Source organism: Typopeltis vanoorti, chromosome 22 (genome assembly GCF_054136105.1).
Source record: "Typopeltis vanoorti isolate ZY-2024b chromosome 22, IOZ_Tvanoo_1.0, whole genome shotgun sequence".
Taxonomy (NCBI): Eukaryota; Metazoa; Arthropoda; class Arachnida; order Uropygi; family Thelyphonidae; genus Typopeltis; species Typopeltis vanoorti.
Window position 1 is genome coordinate 53,272,805 of NC_143570.1, and position 17,560 is coordinate 53,290,364.

General features: G+C 37.1%; 1 protein-coding gene across 8 annotated transcripts in view; it reads right to left on the reverse strand.

The window, feature by feature from the left end:
• The window catches only part of LOC150094422 (tyrosine-protein phosphatase Lar-like), a 1,380,317-nt gene that overhangs the window by 437,023 nt on the left and 925,734 nt on the right, over window positions 1-17,560 (reverse strand). For all 8 annotated transcript variants that reach the window (XM_090412197.1, XM_090412199.1, XM_090412204.1 and 5 more), the window contains one exon: window positions 16,944-17,044. In XM_090412197.1, coding sequence (XP_090268323.1) covers window positions 16,944-17,044 — 101 coding nt within the window. The remainder of the gene's footprint in view (window positions 1-16,943; window positions 17,045-17,560) is intronic.

Here is a 17,560-nt window from a genome sequence, read left to right on the forward strand (position 1 = left end):
CCCAGACGTCGTGTAAAATATGGGATCATCCCATTTTTGGCTAATGCGTCCCGTTGACCCGAGAAAACTCTTCGAGACAGCTTTTTGACCTGTATTTTAGAGTTCAAGACTGAATAACAAAATCGATGAGTTACAATTTCTATTCTATTACAAACATCGCTCTCTGTCATTACAGGTAACTGTAGATGTGTTATTTTCTCAAGGCGAGTGATGGCAACACTGCAACAATGATAAGTTTGTTAGAACAGTGCGCATGTGCCGTGATATTGGCTCAGCTTTAAATAGCACGGAACAGTCCGCTTGGCCTACGCCATTTTAGAAGCTTTCTCCGAGAGAAACAGGTTGGTGCTTGCAGAGTATTGATTACTGTATGGCTGCTGTTAAAATGTATGGTTTTTCAATTCTCCTGTGGCCCTCACTTGGAAAGTTAGAATCAGTGTGTAAGACTGGCATATGTGATGAATGTGCATACTAAACTTGCATCCTCAGTCATAAGTGTCCCGTATTTTTTTCCAATGTATCTGGGATCCCTAGTATGAATGATCTATCTAAGTGGACATAAGAAGGATGTGAAAATGAATATCAGGAGACTATTGAGAAGAGTGAAAGATAACAGTGTAGTAGGAAAGGTTGTCAGTATGTTGTTAAGGTATGATGATGATGAGTTGTCAAGGAGAGCCAAAATCATGAATGGTATGCTAATGGAGTTGTGTGAGGAGAAGGGAGTAAAGTTTGTTGATGTATGACATATGTCTGAGGAAAGAATGAAATTATACAGGCATGATGGGTTGCATTTAAATGGCTATGGAGTGAGTGTACTGGAGAACGTGTTGGTGGATGAAAGTACAGTGTGTGATACGTGCAAGAGATCAAAAGAAAGAAATGAAAGGAATAATCAGGAGAGTGGTACTGAAGAGACAGAAGTACTTGCTAGTAGAAACAGCAGTAGTGTGAAAGATTAAGAGAAAACGGGAACACAAGAGGAACAGGGAAACAGGAGTGAAGCATCGGTGGACAGGGGAAGCATGGCATACAGAGAGTGGATGTTGAAAGTGGCAGTGAATGTGTGCATGAAGATGGAGTATATTGTGATGTGGGTGGAGAAGTTGAGACTGAGCAGATACATGTGGTAAGTGGTAATAAAGGTAATTGGGCAGGTGAGGTGGGGAAAATTACAACCAACACATGGCTTGGATAGGACTGGCTATAGACCTAAAAATGAACTGCTCTGTTTGTGTACAAATGGCAGAAGTATCAGAAATAAGGGGGATGAAATCGTGTCAGTGACTGCATTTATTCATCCCAAAATCATTGGAATAAGTGAAACATGGTTAAATAAAGATTATATTGCCTTATGTACAATGAAGATGATATTGTAACAGGAATAGAAATGGAAGTAAACAGTATATTTCATAAGAATAGAAAGGGCAAGAAGGCGGGGGGGAGTGCTGCTGATATGAAAGGGGGCAACTAGTCGCAATGGTTATGAGGCGGTCTGGTGTAATGTGGAAGTTGAGAGGAAGACATGCTTAGTTGGATCGTTATAGGCCTGGAATGAGGAGGGTGGTGAAGAAATGTATAAACAACTTGGATTAGTGAACAAAGAAAGGGTGATTTCAGTTATGGTGATATAGACTGGAATGAAAAGATAGCCTTCGAGAGATAAATATCTCAGGCAGCAAGTAAAGGAGGGGACGTGAAGATCAAGAGTTCTAGAGCTGATCACTTCATCAGAGGATGTAACTGTGAGAAGAGTTTCACAATTTCCTCCTGTTGGTGAAAGTGACAATCACCTGTGTTGTGGCTAGTCATATGCAGACTCTTGTGAGGAAAGGATACATGTGGAATTATAAGGCTGGTGATTATGACAAGGCTTAGGGAACAGTTTGGAGCTATAACATGGAATGAGGAGTTGAGCAGTAAGGAAATAATGCCACACGAGAATTGACAAAGAAATACATAACAGCATTGATATGTAAATGTATTCCGAAGGCCAAAAGGCTGAATAAGGTAGTGTAAAACGGACGCCTGTGGAACATAAGCATGAAATCTGGAAAAAGAAAGTACTTTGGAGGAAGTACAAGATGAATAAAGGTAATAATCAGTCACATGAAGAGTATAAAGAACAAGCCAAGAGAGTGACTCAGTTAGTAAGAAAAACCAAAGTAGAGTATGAGCAGAAATTGGCAAATCAGGCAAAGAAAAACCTTAGAGAGTTTTTTAGATATGTGGCAAGTAGAAAGAAGAATGATCATGGTGAGATGATGTTAATGGATGAAAGTAGTAGAATGGTAACTGCTGCAAAGATACTGTTGAGGTATTCAGCAAGCAATTTACAAGGGGAGGGTAAAATTGTTCCACCGCATAAAGCTGTTGCTTCAAATTATAGGCCGGTCATTATATCGGGAGTTGTTGTTGTGAAGGTACTGGAGAGACTGGTGAGAAGTAGGATACAGAAATGGGTTGATAACAGCAGAATTCTCTGTAGTTATAAGCGCGGGTTTGTTAAGGTGAGATTATGTTTCACTAATTTATGTACTAAATTACGTAACAAATATGTTGGACAGGGGAAATGCATGTACAGTGGTGTACTTAGATTTTGCAAAGGCTTTCGATAGACTGCCACATAAGCTCTTAAATAAACTGAAACAGACTTCTGGCTGTTGGATATCAGAAAGTTGTATATGGGGGGGGGGGGGGATATCCCAAAAGAGAAAGCTCACTAGTGATGTGCCACAACGATATTTGGGGCCATTGTTGTTTAATTTGTATGTTACTGATATTGGGATGGGTTTACCTAGTGATATGCGGCTGTTTGAGGATGATGCAAAACAGGGAAAAGCAATGCAGAGTCAAGTGGATGTTATGGCTTTACAAGAGGAAGGGGGGGGGGGGAGTGTTATGATTGAGACATAAGCTAGACAGAGGTTGTTATTGGGTTGACATGGAACAATTTTTCATAGAATGGAAGAGGGGGTAGAAAAAGAGGTCATTGCTGGGAATTGTATAAGGAGGGTGTGAGGAGTAGATGCTTTGGATGTAGAGTGGTTGGTGAGTGGAATGCACTGCCTGAGTATGTTGTTGGTTTAGACACACTGAATCAGTTTAAAGCATGGCTGGATGAGCATAGTGACCTCATCGTGGACTCATCGTGACCTCCCACGATGAGTCCATGTCTCCATGGAGGTCAAGTTTTAATAATAATAATAATAATAAAATCTCTAGTATCTAGAACACACAAGAATCTCTTAAATAAGAACTGGGAACTATCAAACAAACAACCCTTCTAAATGGTTATAATCCAAGAATAACTCAGAAAATAATTAAATAATAAATTACACGATAACCACAGTAATTAACTTTAATGAAATGAAAGCAGAGATATTTCTAACTGAAAATAACATACATCATCAGGGTGCAGAAACAAGCAATCAAAGGAACCGAATTACAAAGTACATAAAGCAGTCGGTGGTTTACCAATTTCTAGCATGCGACAATAGTCGCATGCTAAATATTAGTATTAATAAATAATATTATTAAAAAACTATTTTTGATGGTTACATAAAATAAGAATCTCCCAAACTTTGGGTGGGGGGAGAGAGAGAGAGAGAGAGAGAGAGACAATCGGTGTGATTCAGATTTGGCTGATATAAAAGGGCTTCACAACTTTCTTTGAAAAGACATTCATATTTAAACCTGTATCTATGGAGAAGATGAGCATTATCCCACTGGATATTGTGTTTAGTGTCAGTACTATGTTGTGCCAGACCAGACTTTTGAGGGATTATGTATTTGATATAACACTGATGTCCAATAATTCTTTTTTCTACAGAATGGCTTGTTTGTTAAAGTATGTTAAATTACATTCACACGGTTTCTGAATGATGAGTCACAAAAATTATAAAAAAAATCAACCAAATTCATAACCTGATCCCTTCTTCAAAATACGAACTCTAACCATTAAGAGTTTCTAACAAGTATATAATTATATGCATTGTTATTGTGGGTATTCTAAAGTTAATTTTTCTAAACTGTGGGAAACCCAGTTTTTTTTGGGGAAAAGTCCTAACCTTCACTAAAGATAGATTAACTTACTTTAGAACCACAAAAGCCTAAAAAAGAAGTCAGTCATTAGAATCAAATCTATTAACATTCTTCTACTGATCTATTGCGAAGGAAGTTATCACAAGAACATATAGATAGCATAGTAGCTATTTTTAAATATATTTTTACATCACTATCATGCAATCATTAATCTACTTACATTTTTTTTAGAATAAGATTACACGGTAATGGACCAATGAATTTAATGATAAATTATGCCAACAAGTTTCATCAACTGGATTGTTTGGTTTCTTCAGGGTATACAAAATGGTAAAGACAACTCAAAGTCGCTAGCACATAGAACAAACGTATAAAATATAACAAATTAAAAAGACACATGACATCATATGCATAGAGCATGTGTTTCATTAGTTGTAGAAAGTATCTTTAACGTTTCATTAGTTGTGTTGTGCGCACGCTCTGTAGTTTGCAGCAAAATTAATTTCTGGCAAGCTTAGCGATCTCATTAGGGATTTCCATGTGTCAGACAGGATCATTCCTTGATTTCTGTTTAGGCTGTTTTCAGAATGGAGAACCACTGTGGCTTCTTTGAAATTATGACACTGGAAATCTTCTTCTGGATAAGGCACAGAACTTTTGTCTCATTCAATGGTGCGGCTTGTGTTGAAGAAGTGAAAGGCTAATCCAGAGCTATCTATTCTGTTGTTTTTAACATTCCCTATGTGTTCCTTTTTTCTTATTTCAAGATTTCTTGATGTCTGACCTATGTAGTTTAGACCACAAGAGCAAGGGATGTTGTATACTCCCACGTATTTGAAGATGGCATTGCTGTCTTTTGGTGACCTTAATATGTTTCGTATCGTCTTGATCGGTTTGTTAGTTACTTTAATTTGGGTCGGTAGGTGTCGCACTGGTATTATCGTCGGCTTGTCAAGAGCTCCTGAAAAGATTAGTAGTATTTTATGTTATCATTGGCAATTTTACTAGAATTTTACGTAGTATTGTTTGCTTTTCGTTTCTTGGTGTGTCTGTGCGATTTGTGTTATTTTAAGTATTATTTTTAAGATAAGATAGCATCCATATGGCACCGATGAAAAAAAAAATGGCGGCCAGGTCGCCATGTTTGTTTAAGAGTTTCGATATAAAAGAGTTTATGCAAAGTGCTGTCTGTGAGATGTATGCTTTGTGAAGAGCGATGGGAGTCTGGTTAGATGGTGATAGTGAAGTTAATATGTGCAGAAAATGTAAGAAGAATGAGGATCTAAAGCATGTTTCGGGTGGCAAGAGTTACATCGTTAAAGAAAGTCAGAATATAGAAAATAGTGATGTGATAAGGAACTGCAAGCTAGTACCAGATAGGTGTGAGAGCGTCGTTGAAAGTGTAAATGTAGGTAGAAATACAGAACGAATGGATGATTTAAATGATAATGAAAATGGTGAGATAGATGCAAGTAGTGAAATCGCACGGTTGAGAGGAGCGATACACAGAGCAAAGCAGCAACTGGAGCACATGAAAAAATGTGTACTTGAACATACCGACTAATAAATGGCGAAAATCTGATACGAAAAATAAGAGAATGTTCCTAAATGTAAATAAAATGAAGGAGCTAGTGCTGAATGGAGATTCGTTATTAAGAGGTGTGATAGTTGAGAGGTTGGCAAATTCGTACCAACCAGGTGCGAACATAAAGGACGTCAGCAAATCTATTTGAGTGTAAAAACAGAGGGTGAAAGAAATGATAATCGTGGCAGGAACAAATCATTTGAAAGAAGACAAAATGGAAATGATAGAGGATGTGAGGGAATTACTTGAGGTAGCAAAAGAGAAGAGTGAGAGAGTTAGGATGGTGAGTATTTTTCCACGGTATGACAGTGAAGTGTTTAGGAGGAGGGCCATAATTGCTAATGACTTTATGCATGGAGAGTGGTGTGGAATTTGTGGATGTGTGCAGTGAGTTCGATGGGCGAAAGGATTTATATAAGATGGATGGGCTACATTTGAAGGCTTGAAAAAGTGTTGATGAATGAAGTGGAAATGGATGTACAGACTCAGGGAAACTAGATTTATTGAGGGGGGGGGGAATTAGATATGCAGACTTTAGGGAGGCATTTGAGTGTATTAATGAGTATAATATGCCCGAGCGAGTATGAAGGACAACAAATCAGAATGGGATAGTTAGTGTAAGGCATCAAAATAGGGATGGGACTAACGGGCTTCTGCAATTCATGTACACTAATGCCAGGAGTATTAGAAACAAGAAGGAAGAGTTTTTGGCCTTGGTTGGCACTTCCAGGCCACACATTGTTGGTATTAGTGAAACATGGCTGACAGAAGATGACAAAGCTAGTGGGATTAAATGCAACGGGTATAGCGTGTTCAGGAGTGACAGGGAGGATAAAAGGGGGGGGGAGTGTTATCGATGATAGCTGATGAGTTGCAGCCAAGGAATATAGAAGTTGAACTGCAGGATACAGAAAAGAGCACATTTGAGGCTATTTGGTGTGAGACAGAGTCTAGCAGAGCAAAATATACAATTGGGTGCTGCTATAGACCAAGTGATGGAATAGATGGTGGGGGTAGTATAGATGATGGTGATGGAATAGATGGTGGGGACAACTATCTGCAACAGCATGTAGTGGAAAATACTAGGGGGCAGAGAGTGCTTGACCTAGTAATTGCATCTGAGAATGTGGCTGTAACGAACATGACCATGTTGCCACCAACTGGTGAGAGTGATGATAAGGTCATGACTTGGGAGGTGGCTAAAGGAGTGGAATTTACAATTAAGACAGGGTATATGTGGAATTACTGGGCTGGTAAGTATGACAAGCCTAGGAGTGTGCTTGGCTCAGTGCCATGACATGTAAAACTGCAAGGGCTGGATGTTGATAGTGCATGGGAGGTGGTTAAGAAGTGTTTGCAGGAGGCAATGGTTGATTGTATACCAAGAGTCTGAATAATAAATCAAGTAGGGGTGGGTTAAATGGATGGATAACACTATTAAGCTTGAGCTGCAAAAAAATAAGCAATTGTGGAGGGAATTTAAGGGGAAAGGTGACCAGCTGGTGCAGGAACAGTATAAAGCCCAGGCCAGGAAGGTAACAAGGGTGGTAAGAAAAGCAAAAGCGGATTACGAAAGAAAATTGGCCATGCAGGCTAAAGAGAATCCCAAACAGTTTTTTCAATACGTTGCAAGTAAAACGAAAAATGTTCATGGCAGAATGATTTTAAAAAATGATGAGGGTAGGGAGGTAACCCAATCAGTCGATATAGTGGAATTACTGAGCGAGCACTTTGCAAGAGTATATCATCCAGGTGGTGACATTGCAGTAGAGGTAAATAGTCTATTACAGAACCTCAATGTCAATACATCTGTGAGATTGGATGGTATACCAGCTCATGTCATATGTGAAGCGGCTAAAGAATTGTAGTTCCCTTGACTATTTTGTTTAATTTGAGCGTCGGGTCTGGATTAGTCCCAAGGGGGGTGAGGAAGGAGTGGAAAAATAGTTCCGCTGCATAAAGGTGGTTCCAAGGCTGCTGTTGAAAATTACCGGCCAATCAGCATAACAGGAATCATTATCAAGGTCTTGGAGAAAATAGTCAAGAGGAAAATACAAGATTGGATAGATGAAAATGGGATACTGTATTGGGGACAGCATGGTTTTGTGAAGGGTAGGTCATGCCTCAGTAACTTGCTCACATATTATAACACAGTGATGGCTGAACTGGATAAGGGTAATGGGTTTACAGTGATTCTACTGGACCTTGACAATTCTAAGGCCTTTGACAGGATACCACATGAAATTCTAATCAGTAAAATGCAGCATATGGGGATGGATATAGGGTTGGTGAGATGTATAGGAGGGTGGTTGACGGAGAGATATCAGAGAGTGGTTTATTCAGGAGTTGAGTCCACAAGACGGCCTTGGACCACTGCTGTTTAATTTGTTCATTAATATAGGAAAGGATCTGAGAGGAACAGTTCATTTGTTTGCAGATGATGCAAAGTTGGATAGGGCAATAGTGAATGCAGATGATGTCAAAATTTTGCAGGATGATTTGGATAGTTGGAGGTCTGGGCTAAGGAGAATGGATGTCAATTTAATGTGGCAAAATGTAAGGTTATACATTTTGGGATGAAAAGATTAGCAGCAGTTTACTACATTGGTGGAACTGTACTCCAGGAAATTGATGAGGCACGAGATTTAGGAGTGTTGGTGGATAAGGAGTTGAAGTTTAGGGGGCACATCGCAAAAGTGGCCAAATCAGCTCATCAAATCACTTGGTTGCTGAAGAATACGTTGACAAGCAGGTTATTGTTCCTCTGTATCGAGCCTAGATAAGACCCTATCTCGACTACTGTGCCCAGATTTGGTCACCTAGGTTTCTTCTTGATGGGGAGGAGGTTGAGAGGATCCAGAGGTGAGTGACCAAGATGATAGCAGGTCTGTGGAATGAACCTTATGAGAACAGGTTGAGGATTTGTGGGTTGCAAAAATTGGTTGATAGGCAGAGGAGGGGAGATATGATTGAGACATTCAAATTACTGAAGGGTTTCTATAAAATTAATTCAGGAGATATTTTTGAGAAACAGTGCTGGTTGTGGGAGGACTAGGGGACATCCATGGAAGCTGGGCAACAGTGTGGTTAGTAAGGGTGTTAGAGCTGGGTTCTTTACTTTTAGAGTGGTGAATGAGTGGAATGGGCTGCCAGAGTCTGTGGTGGATGCTGTGACAGTGAATGAGTTTAAGGCGAGATATGATAGATACTGTATGAATGTCGTATAGTTGCGATGAACATGATTTGGGGCCTCCCTCGATGAGTCTAAGGGCTCCCTGGAGTTGCCCGTAATAATAATAATAATTTCAAAAGGTTTGAAGAGTGTTACAATCTTTTTTGACACTGTTCCTGCATAAGAAATGGCAATTGAGGATTTATATCGAGTCTTGGCAGATTGTTGTTGTGTGTGGTTGCTATGAAGTATGTTTTTAATTAAATTTCTTGGATAGCCATTGTTAACCAGTGTCTGTGATATATGAGTTAATTCGTCCTGGAGGTCTTTTTCTTCTGATATGATGCTGGTGGTTCTATTTTGAACATGTGTATGATGCTAAGACTCTTAAACCATCTGAAGTTCTTAAAAAGATGCAGGAACTTAAACATCATTCCTAAATTTCTAGTTATAAAAGAAAAATTCCACTCAAAAAGGGCCTAATGAATATATTTTAAAACATCCCTGGCGCTATTATGTGATAGAATACAGGATATCAGATATGAACTTAGCAAAATATATCTAACATGCTTCCGACTTTATGAAGATATTTTGAACAATATCTTCATAAAGAAAACGACTTATGGACACTTCTAAACACTTTTAAAACTCTAAACCCAGTCTGCCTGAGGACAAAGTAATCTTTAACCTCTCTGACCATTCCTTAACACAACTGGATGTCAGCATACTCAAAAAAGGATTCAATTTTGCTATCGCACCTAACCCATTCCAAAGGTTGATATTATTAGCAACATAGAGACAGCACTCTCTTCTTTGTCTGAAACAATAGCCAATGATCTTAGATTAAAGAGCACCAAACCAAAATATAACACCTTTAGAAAAGAGAGCTCTCTCAACCTTGAAGGACAAATAAATCATAATTTTAAAGGCAGACAAAGGAAACTCGACAGTTATCCTTAACACAAAAGACTACACAGCTAAGATCACAGAGTTACTCTCAGATACATTAACTTATCGAATATTAGATTCATACCCTACATGGAAAAACCAAGGTCACAAATAATTTATTATGAAATATGAACAGTTGGCCTACAGATCTACAATGGAGATTGAAGTTGTTGCACCCAGTGACACCGCAATTATACGATTCTCCTAAAATTCACAAAAGTGGAGTCCCTCTATTTCCTATTGTGGATGGAAGAAATTCTCCAATTTACCTATTGTCTAAACACCTTGCCCATCTCCTAAAGGATCATATTCGAAACTCAGATATTTACATAAAGAATTCAAAGCACTTCATTACTAAATTGAAAAACATCCCTATTTTTGAAAGATATTCTTGCCAGCCTGGATGTGTCTATATTCACCAACATCCCGGTAGAAGAAGTTGTCAACATTTTACACAATCTGTATCCTCAAGATACTGCTTACCTCTTCCATCATTGCCTCAAATCAAACTTCTTTAAATGGAACGACATTATATACGAACAACTAACTGGCTTGGCTATGGGCAGCCCCCTATGTCCTGTGTGTAGATCTATTCACAGAGTAACTAGAAAATGACATTCTTTCCCAATTAGACCCAAGCCATTAGTATGGTGGAGGTATGTTGATAACATTTTCATAATTTGAAGAAACACTAAAACAGCACTTTTTGACTTTCTAACAAAGATAAATTCCTTCCATCAGAAAATCAAATTCACTTTGGAACTTGAGAAGGATAGACAACTACCTTTAGAAACCCTAATCAAAAAACAAGCAGATGGGCTCACCACATTTCTCAAAAACTTAGCATCATACACATGCTCAAAAATAGAGCCTCTAGCATCATATCAGAAGAAAAAAGACCTCCAGGATGAATTAACTCATATATATCACAGACCCTGGTTATCAATGGCTATCCAAGAAATTTAATTAAAAAGATACTTCATAGCAACCACACACAACAACAACAATCTGCCAAGATTCAATATAAATCCTCAATTGCCATTCCTTATGCAGGAAAATTGCAACACTCTTCAAACCTTTTGAAATTAGAATAATTTTCAAACCGATCAAGATGATACGAAACATATTAAGGTCACCAAAAGACAGCAATGCCATCTTCAAATACGTGGGAGTATACAACATCCCTTGCTCTTGTGGTCTAAACTACATAGGTCAGACATCAAGAAATCTTGAAATAAAAAAGGAACAGAATAAATAGCTCCGGATTAGCCCTTCACTTCTTCAACACAAGCCGCACCATTGAATGGGACAAAAGTTCCATGCCTTATCTAGAAGAAGATTTCCAGTGTCGTAATTTCAAAGAAGCCACAGTGGTTCTCCGTTCTGAAAATCGTCTAAGCAGAAATCAAGGAATGATCCTGTCTGACACATGGAAATCCCTAATAAGATCGCTAAGCTTGCCAGAAATTAATTTCGCTGCAAACTACAGAGCATGCGCACAAAACAACTAATGAAACACATGCTCTATGCATATGATGTCATGTGTCTTTTTAATTTGTTATATTTTATACGTTTGTTCTATGTGCTAGCGACTTTGAGTTGTCTTTACCATTTTGTATGCCCTGAAGAAACCAAACAATCCAGTTGATGAAACTTGTTGGCATAATTTATCATTAAATTTATTGGTCTAAAAAACACAGTGTAATCTTATTCTAAAATTAAGTTCTTGGCCAAAAATATACTCACAATTAATCTACTCACCTTATGTATGCTAATAAGACAATGGCACAATGTTATGTAAATCTAACTGCGTACCATGTACTGAGGTGATCAAATTTTTCAGTCACACCACCTCACTATGTACTGTGTACAGGTGGGCAGTTCCTTTCAAAATATGCAAAGGGCATCTTTGTCTCTCTCTCTCTCTCTCTCATGTAGATAAGGAAGAATAAAATACATACCTGTATGCACCTACCAGCATAATAGAAAGTGTCAGAACTTGTCACATTTTAAACTCAAGTTCTGACATTTCCACTTGACTCCACAATAGTTGCCTGCTATTTGTTGAACCAGTGGAATGAATATTTCAGTGTGCATTCTCCACTGTTATATTGTGAAGCTTTCTTTCTAAAAGAAAGTCATTACAGGATTGTGAATCAAGTTTTTATGTGGTTTCCAATCATGAAAGGCTACTATAAACCTATAGTACATTCATACTGTATGTGAACTAAGAATTTTTTTGTCCCCATTTTCATTAATTTTGTATACATTTTTACAGTCTGCTCTATAGACCTAATACAGAACTTTTTCAAGCTACTTCAGGCCTCTAAATAAGTAGGGCATTTTTACTCAAGGATAAGTTATCTATGCTTACATAAATTAATGGCTCAATGTGTTTTTGTAGAATTTAAAATAAACACCGTGTCATTTACAATGTCAGAATAGGCAGTGCGCAAGCATAGCACATGCTATTACCTGTACTTCACATGGCTTGCAGATAAGTCTTTTTTTATTTTAGTTAATATTAGTAATTATTATTGGTAGTATTCTGCTTACTTAGATTGTGTAGTTTGTGTGTGGGATATCATTCATTGTAAACACCGTGTCATTTACAATGTCAGAATAGGCAGTGCGCAAGCATAGCACGTGCTAGTACCTGTACTTCACATGGCTTACAGATAAGTCTTTTTTTATTTTAGTTAATATTAGTAATTATTATTGGTAGTATTCTGCTTACTCAGATTGTGCAGTTTGTGTGTGGGATATCATTCAAAAAGCATTTTTCATGGCACCATTGAATATAAGAAAAATGGTGAGCAAGGCCTCTTTGTTCATTGAATTTAGTATGAGGGATTTCATGTGATGTAATGTGTTCAAGGCATTCATTGATAAGAGTGAATGGTTTATGGTATGAAAGCAAGAGCTGAGAGAGAGAGAATGTGTTAGAAATGTTTTGTGTGCAAGACCTGTGGAAAGGATGACAGTGAAGTAAGTACTATTAACAATGTAAGGCATGATAGTGATGATAGTGAAAGTGTTGCAGAGAATGTGGAAGGGGTGAACAATACTGGATGAAATATGAATGAGAATAACACAGAAGTGGTAAAAGGTGATGTGGATTATGAAGTGACAATTAGGAGTGAAACATGCACTTACGCTGACTTTTTCATAAGACAAAATGCGAAATGGACTGATTGAAGAAATGACTAAAGATGTGGTACAACAGAAGGGAAAATGAAATAAAAATGGAATGGGGAAAAGTATGAAAATGCAAAAAACCAAGAGTAAGGAGATTCGATGATAAGGTGTATTTTAATAAGAAGGCAGCAAAAGCATGTTTCGTAGGTGTAAAGATCAAGGATGTTAGCAAAGCTGTTAGTATGCAGTGCTGAGAAATGAAATAATTGTTTTGGCTGGCATGAATGATTTGAAAGGTGATCAAGTAAAGATTGTAAGTCTGTTGCCTCAATATGATAGGACCGATCTGGGAAGAGCCATGACTGCTAATAACAAGATACAATTTACTTTTTGTTTTTTTAGGTCTAAAGATGACTTTCTATTGTTAAAGTTTTTACTTCAGAATGTTGTATATTGTTGGTATTAATTATCTTATTATTATTAAACTATTTTTGTTCTTGTATATAGAAGTGTGAAGACACAATTTAATTAATTATTAGGGAAGTAAGATGGATTTTTAAGAATAGGAGTAGCAATATACATATATCTAGGATCTTACTTGTGTGCCTCAATTTCAGTATAGGACAGCTGACAGAACAACTATCACAGCCAAGAGACAAATATATATATATATATATAACATTGTACAATGGTGCAAGTCATATAGATTTAATAAAATATTAAGAATTAAGAATACTATATTAAGAATAAGATGATGTATGGTTGGCAGCATCACCATTTGAACAGTAGGTCCTGCCTTAGTCATTTACTCACATTTTATAATAGAGTGACAGCAGAATTAGAGAAGGGAAATGAATACACCATGGCATTTGATAGAATACTGCATGGAAAAACTATTACAAAAGTTGGAGCAAATGGGAATAGATAAGAAGCTGGTGGCATGGATAGGGGATGACTGAAAAACACCAGAGATTAGTATATGGTAAAGTGAATCTAGAAGTATGATGGTGACTAGTCTTGTCTCAGGCTCTCACTAGAGTCAATATTCTTTAATTCATTAATATTCATTAATATGAATTAAAGAATATTGACCTTAGTGAGAGCCTGAGACACAATACTAGTCACCATCATCCTCCTAGATTCACTTTACCACATATATACCATCCTGAAGGATATCACCTTTATCAACTATTGCTCTTCCCAGTTTTGCCTCATCAGCACACAACTGGAATGATTTCATTAAGGATATCCAGTTGTGTGCTGATGATGCAAAACTGGGAAGAGCAATAGTTGATAAAGGCGATATCCTGCATGATGTTTTAAATAAACTGACATTATGGGCATAGGATAATGGTTGTCAAATTAATGTTGCATAATGTAAGAGTATGAATTTCGGATTGAATAGATTACACACTGTGTCTCACACTGACTGTACTGAACAGAGGAAATTGATGAGGCTAGGAGGAAACAATGGACAAAGAGTTGAAGTTCAGAACGCATAAGTTGGCAAAATGGCTCAAAAGATTATTGGATGTTGAAAAACACACTAACAAGTACAGATACAAAGATTATTATCCTTCTTCATAAAGCTGTGATTCAGATGCATTTTGATTAATATGCATAGATTTGGTAACCTGAGTTTCGAGCTGATGATAGGTCTGTTGAAGGAATGGTTCCCATGAGAACAGGTTGAAGGTGTATGGGATGCAAAGTTCAGTTGACAGACAGAAAAGAGAGGACATGATAGAAACTTATAAGATGTTAAAAGGGTTCCATAAGATTGATACAAAAGAATTTTTCAATACATGATGAATAGAAAGAGAAATAGGGATCACTGCTGTAAGTTGTAATAAGAGTGTGGTCAGTAAGAGTATGCAGACTAGAATTTTTGGTTGGAGAGTGGTGAAGGAGTGGAATAGATTGTCAAAAGTAAAGATGAGTCCATGGAGATTCCCATATAATAATAATTGTCTCCCTACACTAAAGATGAATTTCATATGTAATATACCACATTAGACTGGAGGGAGGGAGGGAGGGAGGGAGGGAGAGAGAGAGAAAAGCAATTATTTGACTTTGGTATAGTGATTTTTATGGTGAATTTTGATGAAAGTTTCCCTGTGGCCAAGATTATGGATGTTAATAGAGCAGCAAGGATTCAGAGAAGAGAAAGTGAAAGAGATGGTTATCTTGGCTGGTACTCATGATCTAACAGGTCACAAGTGTGGTATGTGAGTAGATATGAAAGAGTTTCTACCACAGATGAATATGAAAATGAGAAAGTAAAAACTATGTGTCTGCTGCCATAGTATTATAGAGCTGAGCTGAGAAGTATGATTGCAGGACAAAAGGTATAGAGTTTGTGGATTGGACCTCTGACCAATCTGTTTAATCTGAGCCTGAGTGACTCCAAGGCAGAGGTACAAATTACTGTCCAGTCAGTATCTCAGGAGTGGTGGTTAAGATATTAGATTGGTAAAAGACAGAATTCAGGACAGGGTGAACAGGAGTATGATACTTTACAGAGTTAACATGGTTCTGTGAAGGGTAGGTCATGCCTTATTAATTTGGTTTTGTTTTTTTATAATAAAGAGACAACTGAATTCAATAAGGAAATGGCTACTCATTGATACTGCTGGACTTTTGCAAAGGCATTCAAGAGGATTTCATAAGGAACTCCACTGTATAAACAGGAGCAAATGGGGATGGTACTGGTGATATGTATAAGGTGGCTGATGGACAGATATCAAAGAGTGGTGTGTGTATGGAGAGTTAAGTATGGGAAAAGCAGGTGACTAGTAGAATACTACAAGGCTCAGTACTTGTTGTTCTCTGCTGCATAGTTTGTACACGAATGATATAGGAAATAATTTAAAGGGAAATATTCAGCTGTTTGCTGATGATGTAAAGCTAGGTAGAGGGACAGTCAATAAAGATGATGTAGATATCCTGTAGATTGGCAATATGAGCAAACATAAATGGCTATCAGTTTAATGCAGCCAAGTCTAAGGTCATGCACTCTGGGTGAAAAGATTACAAGCTGTGTGCAATACCGATTCAAATGAACTGCAGGAAATTGATAAGTCGAGGGATTTTGGGGATAAAGATATAAGGTTTAGAAGATGAATCCTTGACTCCATGAACACGAATGAGAAATAATAATAACAATCATAAAAATGTTGTCCCTGGTCACAAATGACTTCTACTATCTATTTTAAATTGTAAAAATAAAATAATGCTTAAGTTGAATATTCTTCTACCCTTCTTTCATTCATGGATATATGCATGAATAGTCAGAATAGATGGCTTCCTCATTTTAGATTTTTCTACTAGACATTTGCTAGACATTCACTATTTCTAGTGAATGTCTAGCAGGTTTCTGCTACACATTTTTTGACCACAAACTATTTTACTATTCAATTCACACTCTCTATCAGCTCATTTGTATTAACACTATCTTTCAGGTCATCTCATCCACATCTAGCTTTGCTTCATTGACAATGTTATAGTTTATATTGCATGCTCTCTCTCATGAAAGTGTTCCTCAATTGTTTTGTGAAATACAACTCAAATCACAGAATATCTTCATACATTAATCTCTTCCTCATAACTCACTGCTAATGGCATTCTTTCCTCTTTCCAAATTCTCATGTAGAGAAAAATCTTTTCCCTTTCAATTCTCTTATAGAGCAAGGGAAATCTTAGAGAGAACGAGAGAGATCTCAGCAATGCTCACTTCTGCTCCACCAATTCTTCCACTCAGCTAATCTCCTTTCTCTCCTCCTTATTCCTGCATTCACTGTAGGCCCTAAACCATTCTACTTGTAGTCTCACCTTTTGCATCCCCCTATCAATCCTATCCTTATCAGGCATTCTTCCCTATGAGCAAATCGATTAGTCACTCAGATATATGTGCATTTTTAGCTTTCATTTCGTTCATTATAAAATCCATGCAAACCTCTGTCATGTTCTCATAATTTTTAATTTCTCTCTACTTCTCAAGTCTCTAAGCTGGCACTTATTTGCACTCTCAATCACACCACTCAAAACAATACATACTGTAACTTGTCCATTTGGTTCTTTGGGAGGATCCCACTGTATAACCACAGTGCTTGAGCTAAGAGGTCTTGCTTGGACATTTCGAGGTGCACTTCCAGGCTCTAAAAATAAATAAATACAATCTTAGTCTGTTCTCAGAATTTTTTTTTAATATAAAAATGAAAAAGCATAATTCATTTGAATTTTGTTTTTAATTATTTTAAATATTATCAATAACCACTTTAAATAACATTTTAAGAAGCAAAATCACATAAAAGAAACACAGAATACAACAAGAGCTATTTAGCAGAACTTAAGCAACTTTAAACCAGAAATAATTACATCTGGCAACACAATGAGTCAATGCACATCATCAGAATAAGTGACCAAAGTTCAGTTTAAAACATTTATACATAACTTTATAGATTGATATATTGGCCATGTACATTATAGAGAGAGAGAAAAAAAAAACAATTAAATTGGGAAGGAAACATTAAATATTGATCATTCTCTCAGTCCAGAGAAGTTAAATAAAATCTAGCAGATAAGATTCTAAAAGTCTAATTTCCTAAGTCTTAAACATTCTTGATTTTTTTAACTACTCCCCATGTCTTGGAAATGAGATATAATCATTGTTT